Raw genomic sequence first — 13,329 nt, forward strand, 5'->3', positions numbered from 1 at the left:
GAATTTTACTGTTATTTATACTTGAGCTCTAAGCAAATTCTCTGAGTATTAGCATTATAATAGAAATGGTGCAATTATAAAAGCTCATTTAATAAAAACTCAGATGAAGGGCTAGTAAGATGGCTCAGAGGTGCAAGAGCAGATGCTGTTCTTGTAAGTTAAATGCCCAGAACCTACTTTGAGCAGCTCACAACCACTTGTAGTGACAGTACTAGTGGATACAAGGCATTTGGCCTTCAAGTGCAACTGTATCCATATGCCCACACAGGCAGGAACCTACATACTCACCAACAAAACCAACACATGTGAAATGGAAAACCTGCCCAGTGAAACCTGTCTTAGTTGAGGGAAATTATCGAACAGCCCTTGGTTGCCTGTGGTGTTCTTGCACTGAGTGTTGCTGCAGCTCTGACACAGCTGTCTCAGAGAGCCTGCTTTGCCCCTTGCCTAGGAAACCTGAGAGGCAGAGCTTACACATGCACATTGAAAGGCTGTCTTATTAGTAATTGAGGGGTAGGGCTGATGTGTGCTGCCCTTCACACAGGTTTTCTGTGCAGGGAGAAACGTGCACATGCAGTTAACCTTGGAATTATGAACACTGTTTTAGTGATCGAATAACAGACTCGGTGGCCACATGACTAGCAGGGATTGATTCAGTTGCTGTCTAATATGAGCCGTGTTTGTCTTTGGTTCTTTTGAAGCAGAACCCTTTAGGAGAGGTGTGTGTCACCTGTCTGTTCTGGCCTGCCTGACTAGCAGTGCCCTCTTCAGAGCATCCTGATGAAAGGTGCTAGAAGGAAGTGAAGGCAGTGCCTTCAGACTCCACTGAAAACAGCTTTTGTTCCCCGTGAACAAAAAGGATTCCTATACCTAGTTCTTGTTACATTAGCTTTAGCCCTGTACCCAAACTGGTGTTAACAGTACTGAAGCCTTGCTGAAGATTATTCACATATGCCACCATGCATGCTAAGGGATTCTATTTATGATTACGATATTTATCTTTTTAGTTAAATAATAGGCTTTACTTTAGTGTTTAGAGGAAATGGAAACTGAATCTGTGTATCATCCATAATGTTTTTATATGTTGAACCCATATGACTTTTATTCTGCAGCAGCAGACCTTCCAGGTTGTGTTTTTTTTTTCAATGGATAGTAAAGGAAAAAAAATAGTATTTCCCTTATTTGGAGTAGAGCATCCTTCAGTATCTGTTACTATAGTTATTGCCTTGTTAGAAACTTAGCTGTACATTCTGTTGTCTATCACTAATTTGTTCTGAGACTTTTTAAAGTGAAGTTTATTAGATAATTTAAAGTTCACAAAGCATGTCTCATATCTGTGTGTTCAGAAACAATTGGCACAGGGACATTCCTTGATGCTTCTTAAAGTAAGTGGGAAAAAAACCTTCAGAGATCTTGGAGCCTTACTTTGAAAAATCTCCTAAGTAATTGTGAAAGAGTGAACTTTAAAAACATCACATAGCAGTAGCTGAAGACAGAGGCAAGTGAAAAAGAGCATGGTTTAGCTTCTGCTAGGCAGCTTTGAATGGCTTAGTGTTTTCACTCCGCCCACCCCTTGCTAAGACGATAAAGCAGCGGTGGGGTCGTGTATGGCCTTTGCTCTGAGACAGGAGGCTCAGGAAACCGTGAGGAACTGTCTCTGGAATCCACATGGTAGTGGTTGGCTCTGTTTGAAATGAGGCTCTTCCAGGTTTATAGTGATCGTCTTCCCAGATAATCCAGCCTCTGGGTCAACGGCTCTGAACTACTAGTTTGTCTACAGGTGAAGGGGTGTGTATCTCTCAGGTGTCAGCCCAGAGCCAGGTTCAGCTTCACTGGCCCTTTCTCAGTAACACTGTGAGTCTTGTTAAATATCATCTGTTTGGCTTTTAGAATGGAGATTTCCTGATGATTATCCTTGGCATGTGAGAAGCCTCTAGTAGAAAAATATAAATATTTTGTTTCATCTCGTCAAAAAATAGAATAAAATAACCACTCAGCTGGCTTATGGTTCACATGAGCAGAACACTTGTATTCCATTCAACATACTCTAAGATGACCATTTCAACTTGTGACTTCCAAGACACTGAGGCTCAGCGCCTTGTATGTGTCATTGTATGTAACTTGTACTTGTCATTTCAGCATAAGTCTTGTAAAACTATACTTTTTTCCTAAGTGCTTGTGTAAAATCAGAAATGGAGTTTATATGCTCTTGAGGTTTGTTTGCCTTTCATACAACACTATTTAGATGGGTTTGAAGGATGGAAGAAAGAAGGTACTACAGAGATTTTTGTCACTGGAGAACTTGTAGTTAACTACACAGATTAAAACATCTAAGTTTTGGCCAATCATGAAGCTCATACCTGTCATTCCAGTGCCTGGGAAGGTAAGTTAGGAAGAGCACTGTCATTTCCAGGCCAGCCCGAGCTGCAGTAAGACCCTGCCTGCCTCAAAAACCTGTAACTATTGTGTTAAGGCAATATAACAATACTACAAATTATGAGTACTACAAAAAGCTTTAATACATACCATTTTAGATTTTAGGAGGATGGAAGGCACTGAGCAGCTTATAGAAATACAAAATAACAAGTACTGGCTGAGTAACCCAAGTGAGAACTGTAAAGCAGAACAGTTTGGAAAAAAAGGAAGGAAGGAAGAAAGAAAGGAAGAAAGAAAGGAAGGAAGACCAGGGGAGGTTGGTATGCTGGGAGCAAGAACAAAAGCTGTCAAATGCTGCTGATGGATGAGTAAGAAGAGCTGGAAGATGGTAACCTACAGAGAGGAGACACTTGCTGGTGACCTTTATGAAAGCAATTTCACTGTGGAGATAAGGCTGATGAGCTAAATGGAGGAGGCTCTAGAGGATGGGAGGACATTTCAGCCTCCGGGGTGCAGTATTACAGAATGGTGGGAGGATGGTCGGAGGAGGGTGTGGGAGCCATAAAGTCTGTTCTTTTGTGTTATGATAAGGGCTGTACCTGTGTTGGAGCTATTCTATAATGGGAATGATTCAGTAGAGAGGAAAACAGCTCCTAAATCAAAGTCCCCGGGGAGTGAGTAGAGAGGGATATATTTAGCATCAAAGCCTTATTAGATAAATACGAATGTTCAAAATCAGAAATTAGGAAAAAAAGGAAAAATAAAGCTAAAGGAAAAAAGAAAAGAACAGATAAGAACAAAAAAGTGAAACCTCACTAGAGATCTCACATTAATAGATACAAAGGGAACACTGAGGTGAACTTAATGTCAACAAATTTACATTTTCAGATGTGGGCTCTGCAGTTAAGAACAGTGTATGTACTCTTCTTCCAAAGTAACTGAGTTTCAATCCCAGCAACTGTGTCTGGTAGCTCAGAATCATTTATAACTCTAATTTCAAAAGGATCCTACACTTTTGGCTTCCATGGGCCTCAGTGCTCACATGCACACACCCACATATAGGCACACATACATGTATATAATTAAAAATAATGTTTTTAAATTTTAGATTAAATTAATGTCCAAGAAACACTCATAAAGCTTATTCAAGAAATAGAAAATCTGATAGTGGCTCAGTGGTGAAGAGCACTTGCTGCCCTTGCAGAGGACACAGGTTCAGTTCCCAGCATCCACATAGAGGTTCACAACTTTCTTTGACTCCAATTCCAGGGTTCTGACACCCTCTTCTTTCTTCTGAGGACACTATGTTTACATGGTAAAACATACAGGCAACCAAACACTCATCATACTATTGAATAAAAATAAATATACACTTTTTGAAAAAAGAAAAAATATAAAAATCTCTATCTTTTCAGACTCAGCTTTATTCTTGTCTCTTTTTCTGTTTCCGTGTGTGTGTGTATTTGTAGAGACTCGTGCACATGAATGTTGAAGTTTTATGTCAAGAATCACCCCTTGGTTAGATTGTTTTTCCATCTTATTATTTAATGAGGCAGGGTCTCTCAGTCAAACTCAGTACTTGCTAATATGGGTACTCTTGCTATCCAGTTGCTCTGGGAATTCCCTGTCTGTCTCCCACGGCTGGAATTATAAGCAGGCCACCACACCCACCTGGCATTTACATGGTTTCTGGGAATCTGAACTCCTGTCCCTACTCTTGCACAGAGTTCTAACCGCTAGCCATCTCCCTAGCCCCCTTCTTGATTTTTATATGGCTTGTCATTATCTGGTGAGAGCCAGAGATCACCTGGTAAGTAAACAAGCTATTAAGGGTGAGTTTCAGGTTATCTGCATAGGATTAGACTACATTGAATGCTTGCTGATTATTTGTACCAGAAGCAGAGTTTGCTGTCTGTTTGGGCCAGAAACTTAGGATTCTTTCAGGTGCTCTTGTTTTGATGTCCTATTGGCTGTGGCCTCCCTAAGTGCTTATTTTAGAGACTGTCTGTCTGGCAGCTTTTTCTGCTGTAACACACTGTTAGATACTGAAGTTCTGTTAGTGCAGCAGGAAGGTTGGTGTCAAGTAACAGTGGTTCTCAACCTTCCTAAAGCTTCCACTCTTTAATAAAGTCCCTCATGTTGTGGTGACCCCCAACCATAAAATTATTTTGTTGCTATTTCATAACTGTCATTTTGCTGCAGTTATGGATTGTCACATAAGCATCTGATATATGACCCACTCCCCAACATTGTGAACCACTGTTCTATAGTCTTAAAACTGTCAGCTTGTCAGTGAGGTTCATCCTGGACTTTCTCTTAGCTTTCTCCTTAGTGGATAAGATAGGAAGACTTAGAGAGGAACAGAATTGGAGAAATCCCCTTGAAGGCTCTGATAAATTTTTTTTTCCCTAAAATCAGGAATGAGGAAGACACAGGTCTACACTTACTCTACTTACATAGTACAGTACTTGAAGTAATAGCTACAGCAATAAAATCAGAGAAAAGATACACAGATATGAAAGGAAGAAGTCAAATTATCCTGTACATAAAAGGCTAAAGGGTTTTACCAGAAACCTCTTTGATCTGAAAACAGTTTCAGTAAAGTAGCAGAATACAAAAATCAACATACACAATCAGTAGCTTTTCTAAGAACCAATAATGAACATGCTGAAGAAGAAATCTGAAAAGCAATTCTGTTCATGATAGCCTAAAAATAGTCCTAAACCTAAATAAGGAGATAAAAGACATCAACAATGAAAAGTTTAAAACAAGAAGGAGGAGGAGAAGAAAAGAAACAAAGAATCAAAGTGATGAAAATAGTCGAAGGAAAGTTTCCCATGCTCAAGGATCAGAAGGTAGCACTATAATTTCAGCACTCTGGAGGCAGAGGCAGGAAGGTCGCTGCAGTGTGAGGATAGCCTGATCTATACAGCAAGTTCCAAGCAAGCCAGGGCTGCAGAGTGAGATACTTACCTAAAAAAAAAAAAAAAATCAGTATTATAAAAATGGCTATATTACTGAGAATGATTTATAAATTCAGTGAAGCCATCATTACAATGTCAATTATGTTCTTCATGAAATTAGAAAAATCAACCATAAACTTCATATGAAAGTACACTCCAAATTGCCAAAGATCCTAGACAGAAAGAGCAACACTGGGAGTTTCACTATGCCTGATTTCCAGTCATACTATGCATCCATAGTAACAGAACCAGCATGGTACTGCCACAAGAACAGACATATAGACTAATAGAATACAGAAAAGAACACCCAGAAATAAACCCACAGAGCTGTAGCTCACTAAGTTCTGACAAAGATGTCTTGAGAATCATACATTGGAGAGAAAGCCAGCCTCTTCAAATAAAGCTGAGAAAACAGAATATCCACATATAGAAGAATGAAATTAGGATATCTCACCCTATATGAAAATTCATTTAAAATGAATCAAAGACCTACTTATTCTTGGATATTCTCAAATACATCATTAGAGCTTCCTTTATTTAGTTGTGCCATGAAATTTTTTTCATCATTATTTTTTTTAACTTTTATTAATTACATTTTATTCACTTTGTATCCCCCCAAACCCTTCCCTCCTCTCCTCCTAATTCCACCTTCACTCCCCCTTCTTCACACATGCCCTTCCCCAAGTCCACTGATAGGGGAGGTCCCCCTCTCTTTCCTTCTGATCTTAGTCTATCATATCACATCATGAGTGGCTGCATTGTCATCTTCTGTGGCCTGGTAAGGCTGCTCCCCTCTCAGGGGGAGGTGATCAAAGAGCAGGCCAATCAGTTCATGTCAGAGGCAGTCTCTCTTCCCATTATTATGGAACCCACTTGGACACTGAACTGCCATAGGCTACATCTGTGCAGGGGTTCTAGGTTATCTCCATGCTGGTACTTGGTTGGAGTATGAGTCTCTGGAAAGACCCCTGTGTTCAAATTTTCTGGTTCTGTTGCTCTCCTTATGGAGTTCCTGTCCTCTCCAGATTTTACTATTTCCCTCTTCTTTCATAAGATTGCAGGTAAATGGTGGGAACTGGAAAGGATCATCCTGAGTGAGCTGTTCCAGAAGCAGAAAGACACACAGTATATACTCACTAATATAGACATATAATATAGGATTAACCTATTAAAATTTGTACATCTAAAGAAACTAATCAAGAGGGAGGACCCTGACTAAAATGTTCAATCCCCATCCTGAAAGGTAAAGAGGATGGACATCAGAAGAAGAAAACAGGAAAAAAGTTAAGAATCTGCCACAGAAGGCCTCTGAAAGGCTCTGCCCTTCAGACTATCAAAGCAGATGCTGAGACTTATGGCTAACTGTTGGGCAGAGTGCCATGAACTTTTATACCTCTGCACTTTCATTCTTTTTTAGCTCCAACTAGGAAGCATCTGATTTCAAGGTCCTTCTCAAGTGCCACTTCCCGTGTAAAGCTTACCTTACTTTATTAGATTTATAAGGATAAGTGGCTTTTTCTACCATGATCCTTATTTGTTTTATTCTTAAACTGGAGGATAATTTACATAAAATAAAATGAATATATACTGGCCTCTGTATACTCTTGTCACTCCTCTCCTGCAAAGACAGAGACCATTTCCTTCCCCTAATGCTTGCTCTTCCTCCTTTCAAACCTGTCCACACTGACACAACCAGTGGCACTTGTGTCTAACATCAGAGGTGTAAATTTTGCTTGTTTGGAACCCTCAAAATGGCTCAGTGGATGAAGGTACTTGTTATACAAGCCTGGTGACCTGAGTTCAATTCCCAGAACCTATGTAAAGGTAGAAAGAAAGAACTGAGTCAACAAACTTGTCCTCTGACTGCCACACAAACTCTGTGGCTTATATGCCCCTTCCCTAGACACAAACAAATATTTTTTTTTCAAAAAGGTTTTGTTTATTTTTGAATGTTGTATGTACAGAATAACATGATCTGTAGTTCTGTCCCTGGCTTCTTTTGTCCAGCAATTCCCCAAGATTCATTTGTTTTAGTAAATATCAGTATTTGAAACTTTTTATTTATAGAATTTAGTTTTGTGTGTATGCTATTATTTGTTTAGCCATTCTTCTGTTGATGGACAGCGTAGCATTAAGTTCAGGTTCATATATGTTATCGTCAGTGGCTTTTGTCTCCCTAACTGAGACTGTGAGCTCATTGATAGAGACTCTGTCACAACCATGTCACAATCACGCTGTACTTAGCAGACAATAGCTGCTCATTAAATCTTTGCTTTCAAATGAGACAGTATATGGTAAACTCAGCTGAACATGACTTTAATAGAGACGAGGGGTGTTACCTTCATTTCACCAGTGGTTGAAAGGAAGTGTTGGGCTTCTAAACTGTGTTTGTTAATGGCTGCATGGCCCTCCATGGAAAGGATTCAAATGATTCTATGTGAGTCACAAGGAGAGACACTAAGGTATGTGAGACCTAGTTTAGTCAGATATGCTAACTGGTTGTATTATATGTTTCACTAGAATATATATATATATTTTTTTCTCTAAGAGAATATATATGTATGTATACATACATACATACATACATACGCTTCTCTAAGCATAAATCTGATATGTGAATCCCAATGGGGTCATGATCCACAGGTTGAAAACTGATGATCTAAAGCGTGCTGTATGGCAATTTCATGTCACCTCTGTTGGATAGTCCTTTGGTTTGTCCTTCTTCTTTTCCATCTGTCTGTTCAAGTACACTTTTTTTTTTTTTTTTTTTTTTTTTTAGATAGGGTCTCACTATGTATTATTGAACTCTTGGTCCTCCTTACCTCATCTGGTCTTGAACTCCTAATCCTCCTTAGCTCAGCCTCCCAAGGGCTAGAAACACATGTATCCTGTGACTTAGTCTTCAAGGCCCAGCTTAGGTGTATTTAGATGAGGGAATGCCCCAGCTGAGGGAGGGCTTGAAGGCTTTCTGCCACTGGTATCTGTCACCTGCATGCTTCTCTGGCTTAACCCAGATGAGTCTTGGTTTATAGGACAGGGAGAAAGACTGCGAGAGAGGAGATGCTGCCTGACTCAGAAGGTGTCTTCCCAGCCTCCTGCCTAGAGGGATAAGAGAAAATCCCAAACATAAGCATTTCAGGGAGTCCTGTGTCTTGCTCCCAACCTGTCCGCATCCCTGCAAATGCCTATGACACTTGGGAGAGTGCCAGAGTGGAGAGCTGGAGAGTGCTTGGATTCTCAGCCGTCAAAACTTCTAGTTCAAAGCTGGGTCAGCTGCCGTGTCACCACCCAGAACATGTTACTCATGGATAGTTCACCGTTACAGAATGAAAACTGGAGGCTTCTCCAAATAACTCACACAAGCAACAACGGGACCGACTGTAACTTACACAGCACTGCCTCTTCAGCACGGCAGTATGTGAAATCTGGATTTAGACAAAAGGCTATTTGGAGGTGATAGTATGTTTTGCAAAGGATCCAAAGCAAGGAATGGGGCAGCCAAAAGAGGCTATCCACCTACTGTGTGTAGTATTCTCAGGTTCTCTTAACTCCTTGGCTATCCCTCCAGGCCCTGACCTTGGCCTCCTGATGCTCCTGTCTCAGCCTTCCAACTGCTGAGCAAGAGGCATCCCATGACTTGCTCTTGAAGGCTCTGTTTATACCCCTTTTCCCTCCTAAGCCCTCCCTAATTACTCCGGATTTCCCAGTCTCACCAATAAGCAGCTACATGACCCAGAGCTGCACACTCCGTATATCCTCATAACCTCCATCCTAAGCGATTTAGTCCATCTGTGTGTTTTCCTTGGAGCCAGATTCTAAGAGCTGGATGCAAATGACAAGACCCTTTGTTCTCATTAGTTACTCATCACCAATACTAATGCTTCATTCACTCTAACCTGGAAAAAAATCAATCTGATCTGAAAAAAAAATTTTTTTATTATAATTTCTCATATTTTCAGTGTATGTCTTCATTACAATCATTGGTACAATAAATATGGAAGTGCTAAACAGACTATCATCATAATGACCTATGGGCTGAGGCACAGGGATCCAGGGATACTGTCAACCCCTAGCACTTCCTCAGGGCCGATCAGGAGGCCTTAGAAAAGTATTGAGAGGGAGAGGAATAGAAACATGATCAAGACAGTAAGTGCAGCAAATTCTAGAATGTCTATTAAAGCCAGGGATGCAGGATTTACTATAAGCGAAGGTGGATGATAAAGAAAGAACAGAGAGACTCAAATTCTCCCGTTAGCGGCAGAGGAAAGATCTCGAAGCCAGAACCTTCCTTGTGTCCCCAGAGCATGCCCCCGGCCGCCCGTGCCTTGTGTTGGTTATGTCTACCTGCCATGTGCCCAGCCCTGTGCCCATCCTGGCTCTCCTAGGCACCCACCTTCCACCTCGCACAGCTGAGTTAAGGAGAGCAAGGTGAGCTGTGCACCATATACCAGAGCACTAGTTTCCCTCGGTGGTGGCCAGGCGTCCACAGAATGACGGGGAGTTGGAAGAAAGCTGCATCTTCAAGGGTTAAAGGTTGACAGCGCTGCTTCTTGGAGCGCTCTTTCTGGCTCCCTGGCTTTGTTTCAGCTCAGCCATGAGGATCGAACGAGGACTGAATGCCTGGACCATGCTGAAGGGGAAGAGGGAAGGATAAATGCCACTGCTTTCACCTCCTAGCACCTCTCCTTTTATGACCAGTCTTCATGCCAGGTACGATGACCTTGCTGTGCATAACTCGTCCATGTATAGTTCTTTGAGAGAGTATTGCTGTCCTGGAGTGCTTTATATTAGTTTCTGGCTGATGATTCTGGACCAGGGTCAGGAAGCCACTTAAATTGTGTTGCTCCTTCTTGAGGCTTATCCTTACTGTGGTGATGCCATCAGGCATGTTGGTCTCAAGGTTAGGGTGGCACCCAGACTCAAAGGCTGTCAGAGATTTTATGTGCATGCACATATACTGCACACACAGCTGAGCCCCCATCAGGTCACCTGTAACCTTGCCCACATGAATTATGCTACAAAGACACAGGGCTTGCTACTGAGAAATGTTGCAAAACTAGAAAAAGGGATTTTTATCAACACGGAGGAGTAGAAGAAAAAAAAAATATATTAACTTGTGCTTCAAGAGGACATTCTATGCTGTCAGAATGAGACTAATCAGAGAACTCCCTATGAACTGCAAGGAACTAGCAATTAGGGGCTGGTGGCTGAGGCTTCTTTTGAGCCATGAAACTGACTGCTCTCTAGAGGGTTCTCACTTCTGTGGGAGGAGCATGAAGAAGGGATGGAGTATTCTCAGAAACTAAGTGACAGAGTGGAAAGAACAGGGAGGATCTTAGAAACATTCTGTTGGCTTTGGTAGTTGAGTGCCGGGACCTGGGTTGGCTCTACAAAGATAGCTTCCTGCTTTGGCAGGAAGAAATAGATTTTAGCTAAACATTATCTAGATTTCCCCACATCCAGAGGAGTAGACAGCCCTTATACTGAGTGGGCAGTAAGGATATCAGACAAGGTAGAATTGACATTTGGGAAAAAAGGCAAATCTGCCCAGTATTCTTGCTTCTGTCTGCTTCCCATGGGTTCAAAACAGAAGTAGATCATTCCAGAGCTCACATCTACTCCAGGAGAGAGGAGGCAATTCGTTTTCAAGTAATGGAGTGAACTAGAAAGCATAACTGCCCTCCTGAGGCTAAGCAGGCAGTAACTTGGACTGTTTTTCTCATACTGGATATCTTGACTCCAGTTCTGACTTCAAAGAAAGAATCATGGACAACGTATACCCTCCCATCCTGTTTTCCCTCTGTCTCCTTTTCATTACCCACTAAGAAATAGAACTTGAGCATGCCTTGCTGTAAGGTTTGGTCAGTGTCGATAATCCAAAAGACAGGACTGTAAAAATGCCCTAATGTATTATAGTCTTCCTTTCTTTTGGATAATCTGATGTTTCCAGTCTCAACTCTTCCCCATAGGTATAAGGTCAGGCTGGAGGGTCTTTTAGAGCAGAAGGAAATCCAAGGAAGACAACTCCTCCCTGAGAAATGAGGCTGAGTTTTAAAAGTGTCACCTGAGCAAAGGGTGCATGTTCTAGTCTGGAAGGTTGGAGAATAACTAGAATGTTCAGGACACTAGAAATGTACCAGACAGAATCCTGGATACAAGTGTTTTTCACACCATAGTAGCCCACCAACAGGTCAGGTTTAGAATCTTCAGCTATCTCATGCAGCTGGAGAAGTTCACTCAATGCTCCTGACCCCTGGTTCAGTTCATCCCACTCCCTGGTCACCCTGGGGGGGCTGTGACAGCAGAACAGGGGAGGCCCAGCTGGGAGCCTCCCAAGAGACTGGGGGAAGGGGATACAGGTGAGCTCGAGAGAACACCTTGAGGTATTTCAAGTGTCCAGAGAGCCAAAGCATGTCCAAAGCAAGGTCCTTCCTTGGATGTCTGAGGGTGCCAGGGACCTCAGGCGTGGGCCTCAGTCTCCTTCTTGATGGCTGGTTTATAAATGACTCCCTTGTTGTCACCTTTTCTGCTACAGGAACAATAAGAACACAGTCTTGTTAGTCAAAAAGGAGAGAGACAAAGCCAGAGAGCAGCCTGGCTCAGGAATGGAATGAAGGAGTTTTGGAAGTCCTGATTCCTTTCTTGGGGACCTTTCCCAGGTCTGTTGGTCTTGGGAGAGAATGGTATCATACTGTGTTAACTAAAACAGAACCTATTCGTTTTCTGTTTTCAAGGCTGGATCATTCTAAACCTGCACTCTGAAGGTCTCATTATTACCCCCACTTCAAACTTCTGATGCCATAATTCCTAGAAACATTCTTATTTTTCTATACCAAGAGAAATAAATTACACACTTATACCTGGTATGAGTGAGAAATCAGGTTTTTCTTCATTTTTCTTTTTGGATTCATAGAGGAAACACCAGATGTAAAGATCTTAGTGCAAAGACAAACAAATCAGAACACTTGTCCAGCAAAGCTGGTAGGGTTGCCGCCACACCTGAGCACAGTAACCCTTAAACGGCCAGTGTTTCACACAAGGACGCCGGTGCTTGAGCGGTCTAGGAGCAGAACTCCCAGGATAGTGTTGGGTTACGCAACAGGGGTCTTCGGCAAAGTTGTCTTGCCAGGTAGACCAGTCATCGTGGGTGCATAAGCCACTCATTGAGAATGGGAATTCTGAATCCAAACCAACTCACCTTTTCTTCCTTTTGAAGAGCCAAATGGACACTGCCAAGACAATGGAGATGCCAAGAACACCAGCCAGGGCAACTGAAAGGATGATGCCTGGTGAAGAGGCAGGGAGCACATGTCACATTCCTCCCTTCTCCACATCTCATCCTCATCACAGCAATGGCACATGTGAACTTAGGTCCTAGCTCCACAGTCGTCCTTGGAACATTATCGTTTCCCCACCTCTGTTCTCAGATTCTGGCCTCTGGCTTTGTGGCACTGACTGGCTATTGTACTTAGAGGGGCATTTGCAAACTGTGGTGGCTTTCTAGCATGGATTCTCAAACTTGCATGAGGATCATGTTCACAATATGGACTTTCCGAAAGGTCAGCCCTTAGAGACTTGGTTTGCTCTATTAGACCTGGGACTCGGGAATACACATTTTATTTTCAAACATCTCCAGCTGATGGTCTGTAAACCACACTTTGAGAAACTCTGGGCTATAGAATAAGATCTACATTTGCTTGCTGGATGTAAGATCTCTTGGGATGACTCTATCAATGCTGTCCCCAATTTCCATTGCGGTCTCAAACAACCAACCCCATGGTCAAGGCCATGTGGCCAGCCACCTGACTTCAACATTGGGCTTAGGTATGTTTTTAGAATCTCTTAAATGGAATTTTTACATACACATCACTGTGTGATTCAGTCTTTCATTAGAGAAACATTTGATTGGCAGTTAATTTTTTTTAAATTAGAGAGCAGCTTGAGGGGTACCAGAAGCCAAAGCGACAGCAAAGAAGCAAGGAAGATAGGC

The 13,329-nt window shown here is 42.0% G+C and overlaps 2 protein-coding genes across 7 annotated transcripts in view; one reads left to right on the forward strand and one right to left on the reverse strand.

Moving 5' to 3' along the window:
- The window catches only part of Aph1b (aph-1 homolog B, gamma-secretase subunit), a 58,387-nt gene that overhangs the window by 22,000 nt on the left and 23,058 nt on the right, over nucleotides 1-13,329 (forward strand). The gene's annotated exons all lie outside the window — the stretch shown is intronic.
- Nucleotides 9,258-13,329, reverse strand: part of Ca12 (carbonic anhydrase 12) — a 51,924-nt gene continuing 47,852 nt past the window's right edge. For 3 of the 6 annotated variants that reach the window (XM_021638332.2, XM_021638335.2, XM_021638333.2), the window contains 2 exons: nucleotides 12,538-12,625; nucleotides 9,258-9,969 (listed from right to left, as the gene is read on the reverse strand). In XM_021638332.2, coding sequence (XP_021494007.1) covers nucleotides 9,867-9,969; nucleotides 12,538-12,625 — 191 coding nt within the window. In that variant the 3' untranslated portion in view covers nucleotides 9,258-9,866. Of the gene's footprint in view, nucleotides 11,869-12,537; nucleotides 12,626-13,329 lie in introns of all 6 variants that reach the window. The other 3 variants (XM_021638334.2, XM_021638337.2, XM_021638336.2) reach the window with 1 other exon arrangement.

The sequence above is a fragment of the Meriones unguiculatus genome, chromosome 6 (assembly GCF_030254825.1).
Source record: "Meriones unguiculatus strain TT.TT164.6M chromosome 6, Bangor_MerUng_6.1, whole genome shotgun sequence".
Classification (NCBI taxonomy): Eukaryota; Metazoa; Chordata; class Mammalia; order Rodentia; family Muridae; genus Meriones; species Meriones unguiculatus.